At 42.2% G+C, this 13,959-nt stretch overlaps 1 protein-coding gene across 4 annotated transcripts in view; it reads left to right on the top strand.

Annotated features, from left to right (window-relative positions):
• The window catches only part of MTA3 (metastasis associated 1 family member 3), a 201,811-nt gene that overhangs the window by 37,820 nt on the left and 150,032 nt on the right, over positions 1-13,959 (top strand). For all 4 annotated transcript variants that reach the window (XM_077337772.1, XM_077337780.1, XM_077337798.1 and 1 more), the window contains exon 4: positions 7,523-7,649. In XM_077337772.1, the coding sequence (XP_077193887.1) occupies positions 7,523-7,649 (127 nt within the window). The remainder of the gene's footprint in view (positions 1-7,522; positions 7,650-13,959) is intronic.

Genomic DNA, 13,959 nt, shown 5'->3' with positions numbered 1-13,959 from the left:
ATTTGCTGCTGACTTCCTGCCCTTCTAGCACTTTCTGCTCCTCATTTCTGTTTATAGATTGAAAGTGTTTCTCATTTAAATGAGAAACCAAGGGTATAAGGTTTCAAATCACTCTGATCTACATCACTGATTAAAACAAGCAAATAAAAACCCTTGATTAAAATCAGCAAGCCAAGCAGAAAACCTTGATTAAAATTGTTGGCAAAAATCATGTTTGTGAAGGCATTAGAGCTCTTTCATTATTTTGCCCAAAAACAGGTATATTCTGTTTGTTAGTTAAATTTATATGATAATTAATACTTAGTTTAAATGTGCTTCAGCTACAGCAGTGGTTCTCAACCTGGGGGTCGGGATCCCTTTGGGGGTCAAATGATAATTTCACAGGGGTCACGGCAGGGCAAGCAGTTTGGCCAGGGATGGGGTGTGCCGTCCACACAGCATCCTTGCAGCGTAAATTGAAATATAGCATTTGTCTGTCTGGAGCAGCAGAAAAGAGTGAGATTGGCATAGTGGAACAATAGGCAGAACTGAGAAACCTTGGGGGAAAAACAATTTATATACAATCATGAACAGTGGATCTTTGGCTAATTTTATGCTTGGGGATCACCACAACATAAGGAACTGTATTAAAGGGTTGCGGCATTAGGAAGGTTAAAAACCACTGAGCTATAGTGTTTTATTTGAACGTGTATACAGTTTTACATTTATATACTGTGCTGTTTCTTATCCTTAACTAATGCAGTGGGCGCTAGGGCAGGCAGCCCCCGGGAGTCGCGCGGAGCCAGTTTGGTGTAGTGGAGCCAGTTTGGTGTAGTGGTTAGGAGTGCGGACTTCTAATCTGGCATGCCGGGTTCGATTCTGCGCTCCCCCACATGCAACCAGCTGGGTGACCTTGGGCTCGCCACAGCACTGATAAAACTGTTCTGACCAGGCAGTGATATCAGGGCTCTCTCAGCCTCACCCACCTCACAGGGTATCTGTTGTGGGGAGAGGAATGGGAAGGCGACTGTAAGCTGCTTTGAGCCTCCTTCGGGTAGGGAAAAGCGGCATATAAGAACCAACTCTTCTTCTTCTTCTTCTTCTTCTTCTCCTTCTCCTTCTCCTTCTCCTTCTCCTTCTCCTTCTCCTCCTCCTCCTCCTCCTCCTCCTCCTCCTCCTCCTCCTTGCCCGGCTGCCTGATGCGGGGAGAGGCGCGAAGCGCCTCTCGCCGCGTCAGGCCGCCGGCCGAGGCAGCCCCCGGCAGCCGCGCTCCGCGCGACTCCCGGGGGCTGCCTGCCCTAGCACCCACTGCATTAGTCGCAGCGGGCTTGATTACTAGTTTTCACATATTATTCGAAAGAAAGTGTTTTACTGATTGCTCACTTGCCATTTGCATAGTTTAGTTGGAAGTTGCCATTATTAATGATAACCAACTTTATTAACAGCAATCATGGGTAAATATACCTCTAAAAATCCTGGTGCTACTCAAAACAACAGGAAAGGGTGAATTTGCGTGATGTCCTGCTTCTAAGCTGCCCATAGCCAGCCAGCCTTGGTTTGATTCAGCAATGCTTATAAGTTCTTCAGGGAAATATGTGTATGTGTATGTATATGGAGAGAGAGAAGAAGAAATTAGTGATGTAGCAATTTGGCTCTTACGGTTAGTAGTTTTGATGACTGTTGTATTTGGTACTGTTTCAAAATTCCTATAGCAAAGCAGGGCTGCCAAAAGCTGGAACTAGGACAAGAAAAAATCATGGGGGCTGTGGTCATTTTGGGATCCCATGTAAATGGACAAGGCGCATGAGTATCAGGGTCAGAGAAACACTTTCAAATTAATGCAGAAGCTCAGTGTGTCATAATAGGTAATAACGTGTACGTGGGGGTGTTGTTTTTGCTCAGTGTGTATATGGTATAAGAGTGCTGAGCAATTTCTACTAATTCAGGATTCTTAACCCACATACTTAGACCCAAAACAGGCATTACACATTCAGACTTTTATGCAGGTTCACATTAATTCACACATAAAGGATTTCCTCTGCAGGGACTGTATGTATGTATTATGCATGTATGTATGTATGCATGCATTTATTTGGCTTCTATGCTGCTCCTCACTTGATGTCTCAGGGTGGTGATCATGGAAAATAATATGTGGAGATTATCAAGATAGGCATTTGGAAGCTGAAGTGAATGGAGGTGACTATAATATGAACAGGATTTCAGCGGTACCATCAAGTCTAACAAAATTTAATGCCACATAACCACTCATGAGTCATTATTGGTGTCATCATGTACATGTAGCATACATACATTAGGCTAGTATATTTATATTCACAACAGGGTTGTTGTAGGACAGGGTAGATTTTTCTAAGGGGTACAGTTTTAAATAAGATCTAATTAAAATAGTGATTGCTTCACTTGGAGTAGGTGTGGGCCACTCTCAGCAGTGCTTAGGTGGGTAAAATAGGTTTAACAGAATTACCTGCTGGGTGAACAAGATAAACAGATAGAATAGGATGGTAGAGGGGCATAGCATCTATAAGTGCAAGGGTGTGTGCTATCCCTTATAACAGCTAATACATTTCTTGGATGTCAGTTAGTTCAGCTATCTCTTTGCAACTTCCTTGCTCATCCTGCACTAAATTCTATGGTAATCAATTTTGCCTACTTAACTTATGTGACCAGATTGTCCCACTTTTGGAGGGACATCTGGGGGCACCTGGCAAATTGTACTTATGTTGAAATTAAAAATATATATGTTACAATACTATTTTTGTGTTCTATGAAAATTTTTGTTGCTCCATATAGACCACATTTTTAATCAAGAACCCCCCCAGTCAATGGTGTCCCACTTTACCAATGTTAAAATCTGGTCACCTTATACTTAACAACAGTTGTCTGCGAAAGGTATGGGGATCTTTGAAAATGTGTGTGTGTGTGTGTGTGTGTGTGTGTGTGTATGTGTATATATATATATATATATATATATATATATATATATATATATATATATATATATATATATATATATATATATATATATATATATATATATTCCAGTGGATGAGTGTTATATTCAATTACATTTTATCCCAGTCTTCTAGGAGTATACATTTGGAGCTAAACAAGCCAAAATTATATCTGAAAAATACCTTAGCAGGTATATTTTGGCTTCCCAAATATATCTGGGTTATCTCAGGAAAACTGGCGGCGGGGGGGGGGGATCCCAGATATATTGGGAATTTTGTGTAGATCTGAAAACAACAGAGAGCCTCTTACTTGTTTGTCAGGAAGGCTTATGAAGTCAGCCTGTGGATCAGCTACCTTGATTGTTCCTGTGTTCATCATACATTGTTCTGTGGTAGAACTGAAATGCAGATCCTGATTTCCCAATATATTTTGAAACTCCTGCATTTTGAAATCTGGATCAGTGTTCTGGCACAGAACCATGTCCAGGATGTAACAAATTCACTCTTTTAAGTGGGAGAAGTAGTTTCATCTAGATACCTTACTTGAACATGTTTTTCATTTTTCCTTAGAGTTTAATAGATAAACTAATTAAATGAGCAAGAAGACTAATTAATAGAAAATCTAGGTGTCATTAATAATTCTGAGGAATAACTGAGGTTCTAGTGATCTTAGAAGAAAGTGGATCTGGATATACTTGAAAAGCCAGTTAATGAGCCAAGGGGAAAGTTTTGAGTAATTATAATAATTTGTAACTGAAGGCATGGTTAGTTAGAAGTGTTAAAAAATCAGGGTAAGCTGAAATAAAAACCATTACAAGAATATGAAACTTTGGTTGGATTTGAGAAAAATAATGCTGAGATGTATTCATTTTTAAATAAATGCTGGGCATATAGTTGTTGTTGGAATGAAGTTTCTGAATGTCTTACCTGACAACAAATTATTAGGAAGTTTTTCTTTCCCTACATTTCTGTATAAGGCAGCATTCTATTAGACTGCCCAGTCATGTGGCTCGCTATGACTCTCCAGGACTTTCTGCCTGGGATCCTCAAACTTGAGATTCTGACTATTGAATGTCATCTTTTGAATGCAAAGCATGTAGTCTGCCACTGATCTGTTGGTTACCTCCATAGTTAAGATGTAGTCTTTGTGTTTGAATATTCAAACTGTAGGGGCTTATTGCATGACTGGCAAAACCATCCAGTTGGAGGAATATACTCATATTTCCCAAATGCTGTTTTAATAGAACAAACCCTTCTGTGTGCTTGCCAGTATTCTTCTCTCTCAAGTTCCTCACTTAAATTTTTTTAACAGTTGCATAGCTGTTTCTCTCAGACTGTGTTCCTTGCTTAGAGTCCATCTACCATCTGTTTATTTCATGACTTCTATTAGAGAAGTTCATTTTTTTCCATTAGGACCTTGGACAATATATACTTTCCTTCCTTCCTGGATGTCAAAAGAGTTCCTTGCACAACAGTTGAATTTGAAGGAGTCAAATTTAAAACATGAGTCCCATGGCGCCTTAAAGACTAACATTGTATATTCCAGGAAAAGATTTTATTATTATTATTATTATTATTATTATTATTATTATTATTATTATTATTATTATTATTATTATTATTAGATTTATTTCCCGCCTCTCCCGATAGGCTCGAGGCGGGTCACAACAACTAATCCCATTAAAATTCCCATTAAAACATCAATCTACTAACATGGCGGCTAAAAATCCCATCCCTCCCCCAATTATTAAGAGGTGAAGAGGAAAGGATAAGGGAGTAGCGTAACTTTTGTGACTTTTGTGAGTCAGACCATCTAATGAAGTGTGCTCTAGTAAGCAAAAGCTTATGCTGAAATAAAGTTTTTGGGGTCATTAAAGTGCAAAGTAGGGTTGGGTGCAGCCAGCGCCGTGTCGCGGGGCGGAGGGTCGGCATGAGAGTTGATGCACCAGTTGATGCATCCGTACCCGCACCTCCCCTCCCCCCCCGCAATGTGGTGCTGGCTGCTTTGGGCTGAAGCGCCCAACCCTAGTACAAAGTGTACACTTGTATTATTTTGTTCTTGCAGACTAACATGGGTAGACATATGTGGAGTTGTTCACAGAATTAGGTGACAAGCCAGTGCCTGTTTTGTATTACTTAAGGTTGCAGGTGGTTACCAGTATGACTGAAAGCCTCTTCTTAACCAAAAAATGAAAATCCTTGTCAACTGAAAATTAACTGTGAATGAGACAGCTAGGCTTAGGACCTTTATCCTGGCCCACGTGTAAAAATTATTTTATGTGTGAAGGGGGAGCTTTATACTACTGTCATCTTCCTGGATTACCTGTTGTACTTCCAGGGTTATTGGACACTCTTTTGTGTGTAATGTTTCAATAGGACCGTTTACGCACTGGAGGTTTCATGCTGGGCTTCAGGCTGGAGTTTCAGTTGTTGCAGGTTGCCCCACCTCTTCCTGCACCCACACGGGGGAGCATTTGGCCCAGTGGGCCTCATCCACCCCTGATTTGTGCTCCTGTATGGGAGTTGGGGCAGTGAAGTTCCCAGTGCGTAAACAGTCTAGGACATGAACATGCGAGACTCAACTACATGATTATTGTATTGGATAAAATCTAGCAATCAAGTGTATGATCTGAGCAAGCAGGCATTGGCTTTTATGTGTATATATTCTGTTGAGAGCCTCTTGTGGCGCAGAGTGGTAAGGCAGCTGTCTGAAAGCTTTGCCCATAAGGCTGGGAGTTCAATCCCAGCAGCCGGCTCAAGGTTGACTCAGCCTTCCATCCTTCCGAGGTCGGTAAAATGAGTACCCAGCTTGCTGGGGGGTAAACGGTAATGACTGGGGAAGGCACTGGCAAACCACCCCGTATTGAGTCTGCCATGAAAACGCTAGAGGGCGTCACCCCAAGGGTCAGACATGACTCGGTGCTTGCACAGGGGATACCTTTACTTTATTCTGTTGAATTGTTGCTCCTGCGTGTTCATCCATAATAGTCTTAGAGCTAGTATGTGTCCGTCATATAATCAGAGAGAAAATATGTGCTTTTGTGCCTTTTTGTGCCTTGTGTTATTCACAACTCCAAATCATTAATGAAAAAGTTACAAAGTATAGGACCTAGTACTGAGCCCTGGATTACCTCACTGCTTACCACCTTCCACTGTGAAACTTGTCCTTTTATACTCATTTTCTGTTTCCTGTTAATTAACCAGTTTTTAATCCACAAGAAGATTTAGAATTATAGAATCATAGTCTGAAGGGGGCCATATAGATTTTCTAGTCCAATGCCTTGCTCAGTGTAGGATCAGCCTAAAGCATCCACAGTAAGCATCTTTCCAGCCACTGCTCAAAGACCGCTAGTGAGGGGGGGTTCATCACCTCCTTACTCAGCCAATTCCACTGTTGAACTACTCTGACTGGAATTTTTTTCCTGAATATCTAGCTGGTACCATTCTACACAGTTTAAAGCCATTCCTGTGGGTCCTATCCTCATGTATGAAATGGGGACTGATTCCAGCCAGCTTTTCCCCTGCATCTCAGCCAGTTCACCATCTTATTACAACCATTATCCTATTTGGCTTTTGTTCATGTTTTCCATCATAGCCTTTTTTATTGGCCGGAACTAGTGGGATCCAACTCTTATAGTCCATTCCTTAATGTTAAGTGAAAAATTTTAACAATGGTTTTATTTAATATACTTTATTCTCTGTATCATTATTTGCAGTCCTCTTGTAGATAGTGGCAACTAGGAAATACAATAAAAACATGCATTTTAATATTCTTTCCTTAAATTTATTTAAATACTTTGTTAGATGAGACTATTAAGCATATATATAAACTAGACGGGTAGCTGTGTTGGTCTGAAGTAGCACAATAAAATCAGAGTCCAGTAGCACCTTTAAGACCAACAAAGATTTATTCAAGGCGTGAACTTTCGAGTGCAAGCACTCTCACGCCTTGAATAAATCTTTGTTGGTCTTAAAGGTGCTACTGGACTCTGATTTTATTATATATAAACCAGTCTTTCCCAACATTTTATCATTAAGAAACCCCTGAAACATTCTTCAAGCATTGAGAAACCCCGTAAATAGCACAATTGTGCAGAATATAGTTTGAAAGAATAGCTCTTTACATGCCCACCCAGAGTCCCTTCCCCTTCCCATCCTCTCCAGGTCCATCACTGGCCATTTTGGAGAGGGTCACATCACCCGATGATTGTTTAATACATTTAAAAATATACTAAAATTAATTTTAAAATAATTATCTCCCACCCATTTAGGAAACACTTCTAAGCCTGATATAAACAAATCATATTTCTCTAATAAAAGACTGGCATTTCAGGGGAAGTCCCCCTCTCATGTAGGACAAGCAGCACACTCCTTAAATTGACCCCCCCCCCCAAACAGGCCCTTTTCTTTAGAAATCAAATTGGGTTGCAAGAAGAAACAGTGTCCACTTGTTTTTAAGAAATGAAAAAAGCAATTCCATTAAAGCAAGATGTGAGGGTCATAGGGGGAAAGATTCTGTCTGCAATTGTGTGTCTAAAGATAATGTCAGTTTTCTCCTTTCTTCCTTCCTGTAGAAGAAGTTGAAGAAGAATGTGAAGCTCCTAAAGAGGTAGATTTGACTGATAAACAGAAACATCAGTTGAAACACAGGGAGTTGTTTCTGTCTCGCCAGTATGAGTCTCTTCCTGCAACACACATCAGGTAAGAAGCTACTGAGAACACAAAATGGAATCACATTATTGATAGAACCTCCTGATTAAACTGCCTTCTGTTGGTGCCATGGAAACGCTTTGTCTCCTGTCTACTCAATGGATTTTTAGCAGTCTCTTCCCTAATTTACTGCCATTCTGTGCATGTTTCCTTGATGCAATATAGTGCTTAAATGAAATTCAGCTTCTTGTAATTTAAGGGAAATGCTATTCCTTTTCTTACTGTGTTTTATAGACTAAATTGCATATTTCATTGCCTATAGTGTTGTGTCCCGTCCCCCTGTCCCCCCATGTTAAGTACAGTGGTGCTTACCAAACCTCTTCTGGAGAGTAGGCTACTGTGTGAAGGAACCAAGATTTGTAGACTTCTTAAAAAAAAAACATGTATTTTATTTGTCTCCTGCTGGGTATGGATGTAGAGACGTTCATATGTGTGTTCCTGCATAGCCTAATGGCATTATGGGAATAAAGGTATTCTGAATTCTATTCATAGCCTAATGGGACTAATTGTTTTCCTATGGAAGAACGGTATGAAAATCTAATCTAAATAAATAAATAATAATCCTAACCGCTTACATAGTTTGTTTATTTGCTTGTTTGCTTATTTATTTATTTATTTATTTATTTATTTATTTATTTATTTATTTATTTATATTTTAATACCGCCCTTCCCTACGGCTCTGGGTGGTTTACATAAAACATTCACATAGAACAATATCAAAATCAATATCAAAATCAATATAACAGTATAACAATAACAACATATCAACTGGAACAATTAGAACGGCACTTCAACAATAACTTGACAATCCCTCAGTGTGGGGCACCTGTAGGTGTTATGGCTCAGTCGGCCCCACCAAATGCCTGGTGGAAGAGCTCCTTTTTGCAGGCCCTGCGGAATTGTGGAAGTTCCGGCAGGGCCCTGATCTCTTCGGGGAGCTCATTCCACCAGGTGGGGGCCAGGACCGAGAAGGCTCTGGCCCTTGTTGAGGCCCAACGTGCCTCTTTAGGGCCAGGGCAGGGATCCGTAGCCAGTTGGAGGTGGCGGAGCGTAGAGCTCTTCTGGGGGTATTAACCTTTGAATGTACAATTTCAGTGTTTCCTATTTATTTATTTTTATTTTATACCCTGCTCTTCCCCGGAGGTTCGGTGTGGCTTGTATTGCATAGGGGAATAGAGAATGAGGGGTGCAAAGAATCACAGAGAAGAGAAAATCCTGCTACTACCCTCTCCTCACTACTGCTGTGGCATCTAACATGTCCCTTCAACTGTCTCCTGCTTTCTCCTTGCATACCCATATGAATTTTATTTATATATTTAATCAAATTTATATCCTGCTCCCTCTTCCCTAAATGGGCCTTGAGGTTACTAACAACATATAAAACACATCAGGCTAATAAAAATACAACAGATACAATATTAACTTAAATATTACAATAGTAACTAATACAGTATGATCAAAAATACATCACAGTTAAAATATGCAGATTATCAATCAAGGTAGGATTCATGGATGGTGAAGACAACATAGCTGGAGCATAATTTACGAACTGCTTAGTAGATCACAATCACCCCAAAGCTGCTCAAAAAAGAGTAGGCTTGTATGCCCTATAAAACCTAGTATGTCACACAGTTCTCCAGGCAGCTGCCCTCTTATGTCCTTGTTTGTTTTGGCTTACATTTCATTGCTTGATTTGTTTGCATGCCTGCCCACTTTGATATCCCTTCCCCCTCTTGCTATCCTTCAAATCCATTGTGCTGTGTGCGTGTGAGTGGTAGGGTAGGCAATCTTACCTGTTTTTGTCTTCTAAATTCTGGCATTTTAATATGGTATCTATACATGCACAAACACCATTCATAACGTTTTGGATTCATTTTTCTCTCATCATCTGATTTTCATAAAATAAGCCTTTTTTTCTGCATCCTTGTATCACCTTGGTTTGTAGATATGTCCCTTAGCCCAGTGGTCCCCAACCTGCGGGCCGCGGCCCGGTGCCGGGCCGCAAAGGCCATGGCACCGGGCCGCGGCTCCCTCTCCCCGCCCCCGCAGTAAAAAACTTCCCAGGCCGCAAGCTTGCGGCCCGGGAAGCTTCTTACTGCGGGAGGCGGGGAGAGGGAATCAGGGCCGGGCCGCGCCTGTGCGGGCCACGCCCGCTCGGCCCGATCCGCGGGCGCGGCCCGATCCGTGGGCGCGGCCCGGGCGCGGCTCGGGTGCGGCCCGATCCGCGGGTGCGGCGTGGGCGCGGCCCACGGGCGCGGCGTGGGCGCGGCCCGATCCGTAGGCGCGGCCCGCGGGCGCGGCCCGATCCGCGGGCGTGGTCCGCGGGGGCGCGGCCCGATGCCCTGCCGGTCCCCAGCCTCGGAAAGGTTGGGGACCACTGCCTTAGCCCTATGTGCCCCCACATGGATTTTTAATCTATGCAACTGCTCCCCCTTATGCCTGTTAGATGAAAGTTATGCCTCAAGTACAGTATTTGCTGGTGTATAAGACTACTTTCCCCCCCTGAAAAACATGCCTCCAAGTGGGGGGGGGTCGTCCTATATGCCGCGTGCATTTCAGTTGGGATAGACATAGCTACCCATAGTACTGTAATGTAATGTAACAAACTCTGTATTTTGAGTGGAAATGTTGGGGGGTCGTCTTATACGCCCAGTCGTCTTATATGCCAGCAAATACGGTAAGTTTTCTTGTTCTTTGAGGATTACAGTGCTAGAAAAGTTACAGTAATATTTTGATTTGTGATGTGATTTTAAGTGCAGTTTTTGGAATATGGACAGGCATTGCTGACTAATTTGTGAACTTGTCAGCTGTGGCCCTGATCCTGTGTGCTACTATATGCAGACTTGTGGTTTTCTGTGCTCCTGACTTGTATTATTTTTGAACAATAGCTCTTCTGTACTGCTTCTGAGATTCACTAGATTTTGAAAGCAGCTTTCTGTATAATGCAGAGAAGTCTGCTGTTCATAAAAGAAAGTCTTGCCATGTGGGATCCATCAGATTTTTTCCCACTTGCATTTGAACATTTGTATGGTTATGTAGCACTGATGTTTGAAATTTTGAGAGTGGTAGAATCATAGGTGGTGGGAGAAATTTGTTTATTTGAACACATTAAGAAATATGAAAAAATTGTCAATCTCACTGTGTCCTTCCCGATTTTTATGAAGCTTAGCACCCTGTGTTTCCTTAGCATACTTTGGTATTATATTATTACTATAATAATAATTTATTTATATGGTCATAGAACAGGATATAAAAATTACACATGGTAAGACCTTAAGATTTTAAAACATGTCAGGGGTATAAAGAATAAAATTAGTAATTATTTTAAAAGTTAAAGGTGTTTGGCTTCCTACTGGTGGGCATGAATTGTGTAGGAAATTGGTAATATAAGTCAGAGTGAGGGTTAGGGAATTTAATCTGAGTCTGACTGCCTAAAGTTCTATTTAGATCAGAGGTCTACAACCATTTGGGCATCTCTGGAATTATGATATAGGATGGTAAGGGTAAAGGTAAAGGTATCCCCTGTGCAAGCACCGAGTCATGTCTGACCCTTGGGGTGATGCCCTCTAGTGTTTTCATGGCAGACTCAATACGGGGTGGTTTGCCAGTGCCTTCCCCAGTCATTACCGTTTACCCCCCAGCAAGGTGGGTACTCATTTTACCGACCTCGGAAAGATGGAAGGCTGAGTCAACCGTGAGCCGGCTGCTGGGATCGAGCTCCCAGCCTCATGGGCAAAGCTTTCAGACGGCTGCCTTACCACTCTACACCACAAGAGGCTCTCTAAGTTCTATTTAGATCAGAGGTCCACAACCATTTGGGCATCTCTGGAATTATGACATAGGATGGTAGGTGGAGCCAAAAAATGGCTGCCATGAAAGGTAGAGCCACACATACAGTATTTGCTGGCGTATAAGACTACTTTTCCCCCCTGAAAAACATGCCTCCAAGTGGGGGGGTCGTCCTATACGCCGGGTGCACTTCAGTTGGGATAGACACAGCTGCCCATAGTGGCCCATAGTACTGTAATGTAATGTAACAAACTCTATATTTTGAGTGGAAATGTTGGGCGGTCGTCTTATACGCCCAGTCATCTTATACGCCGGCAAATACGATATATACAGAGGGTAGCCCAAGTATAGGGGAGAAGGGGAGTAATTTAAAGAATACATTGGGGAAAAGTGATAATATAACCAACACTGTGGTGGCAGCTGCTGTCATAGCAACATTATTTTAATTTGCACTACCAGTCAGAAGCCCTTCTGGGCTCAGGCCCTATCTTATTCGCAAAAGCATTATGACGCCCATGCAAACTAGTTTGGGAAACCCTCGATTAGCCATGCATAACACTGCCCCCCAATTCTAGATTTCTTGTCATACCCTTCAGAGTTCTAACTCTGTACTTCATTAATTGCAAACATTGTGAATGTTTCTGGCCTACTCTGGTTCTTGATCATTGTTTGAGATGGGAATACAGGGATTTAAAATATAATTTCTTCTGAATTTGGTTCATGAAACTCTTGGGAATTGGGGAAGGTTTTTTTTAAAAAAAATTCAACCATTCCTTGAGATTCATAACTGTTACAAAAATAATTGCACACATTTCAGTCCAAACCAAAATAAAATAGCGAACACCATAATTCTCCTCCCTTCACCCCACCCCGGGTGCCTATTATTCAGGCCCTATGAGTTACCATTGAGTGCTGAAAAGGGGACTGCATTGCAACACAGGCAATTGGAGGGAGTAGGGGGAAGAAGACAGAATTGTCCTCCTGCCTCTTTTGTTATCAAAATGAGTTCAAGCTGGTGCAAATACCAGTGGAATTGGATATATTAGGATCCAACCCATTATCTTTTAAGCAATAACCTTTTAATAAGTGAACAGAAGAATACACGGACCAGAAATCCATTTAGTACTGAGCATTTTTCCAACAGACTCGTAGGTGGTTCTGGAACTTTGCAACCAAGAGGTATTGTGGACGCTATGATCAGTTCTGTATCCGATCATGTCATATTTTTGCAAATTATTATAGCTCTTCCAATTCCAAGAGTTGGTTTTATATGCCACTTTTCTCTACCAGGAGTCTCAAAGCGGCTTACAATCGCCTTCCCTTTCCTCTCCCCACAACAGACACCCTGCGAGGTGGGTGAGGCTGAGAGTGTCCTGATATCACTGCTCATTCAGAACAGCTTTATCAGTGCTGTGGTGAGCCCAAGGTCAGCCAGCTGGCTGCATGTGGGGGATGAGCAGGGAATGAAATCTAGATTGACAGATTAGAAGTCGGCAATCCTAACCACTACACCAGGCTGGCTCTCAAGAGTTTGCTTAGTTGATAATGAAAAATGAACATGTTTATACTCTGTAAGCATTTATGGAAAAAGATGAATAATGAAACACTGAACTGTGATCACCATTCATTTCTTTTTACACCGTTTAACTGCTAATAGTTTAATGGAAGATCATGTCTTACTGACATTGTGAAGTACCTGTGAACTGAATTGTCATTGTATTGAGAAATGCTTACTTTTATGATTATTAGGACTACCACAATATATGAGATGCTGTGAAATCGAATTCGTTAATCTTATGAATGTATCATAACATTCTGCTTACTTATGAGCTCTTCTAGATTTTAAGACCCTTGTTTGAGTAAATACGAAAGCTATGCAAATATGGTAGTCATGGTACATTATTCATTATTCACTTTAGAAAAAAGAGATGGCTTAGGGAAGACATTATAGGGCTTTCTAAAATTATACATTAGCCGAAGACAGCAGACAAAATTTTTTCTCTCTCTTGCAGAATACTGGAACGCAAGGTATCCAATTAAGTTGATGGGCAATTGGTTCAGGAATGGTAAAATAAGATGCTTAAATAATCAGTGCATAATTAAGTTGTGGAATTTATTATCAGTAGACATAGTGATGGCCATCAACCTAGGTGGCTTTAAAACTGGGTTAGATAGATATATAGGAATGATAGAGGACAGAATGGCCTGGAGCAGTGGTCCCCAACCTTTATTAGGCTGGGACCGGCAGGGCATCGGGCCGTGCCCGCGCGGGCCACGCCCACGTTTCGGGCCGCGCCCGGCCGCGCCCGTGGGCCGCACCCGCGGATCGGGCCGCGCCCGCGGATCGGGCCGCACCCACGGGCCGCGCGGGCGCGGCCTGGCCCTGATTCCCTCTCCCCGCCCTCCCCGCAGTAAGAAGCTTCCCGGGCCGCAAGCTTGCGGCCTGGGAAGTTTTTTACTGCGGGGGGGGGGCGGGGACAGGGAGCCGCGGCCCGGCGCCATGGCCTTTGCG

The sequence above is a fragment of the Paroedura picta genome, chromosome 1 (genome assembly GCF_049243985.1).
Source record: "Paroedura picta isolate Pp20150507F chromosome 1, Ppicta_v3.0, whole genome shotgun sequence".
Classification (NCBI taxonomy): Eukaryota; Metazoa; Chordata; class Lepidosauria; order Squamata; family Gekkonidae; genus Paroedura; species Paroedura picta.
The sequence above is the reverse complement of the archived record's forward strand: the minus strand, read 5'-3'. Positions and strand labels throughout refer to the sequence as shown.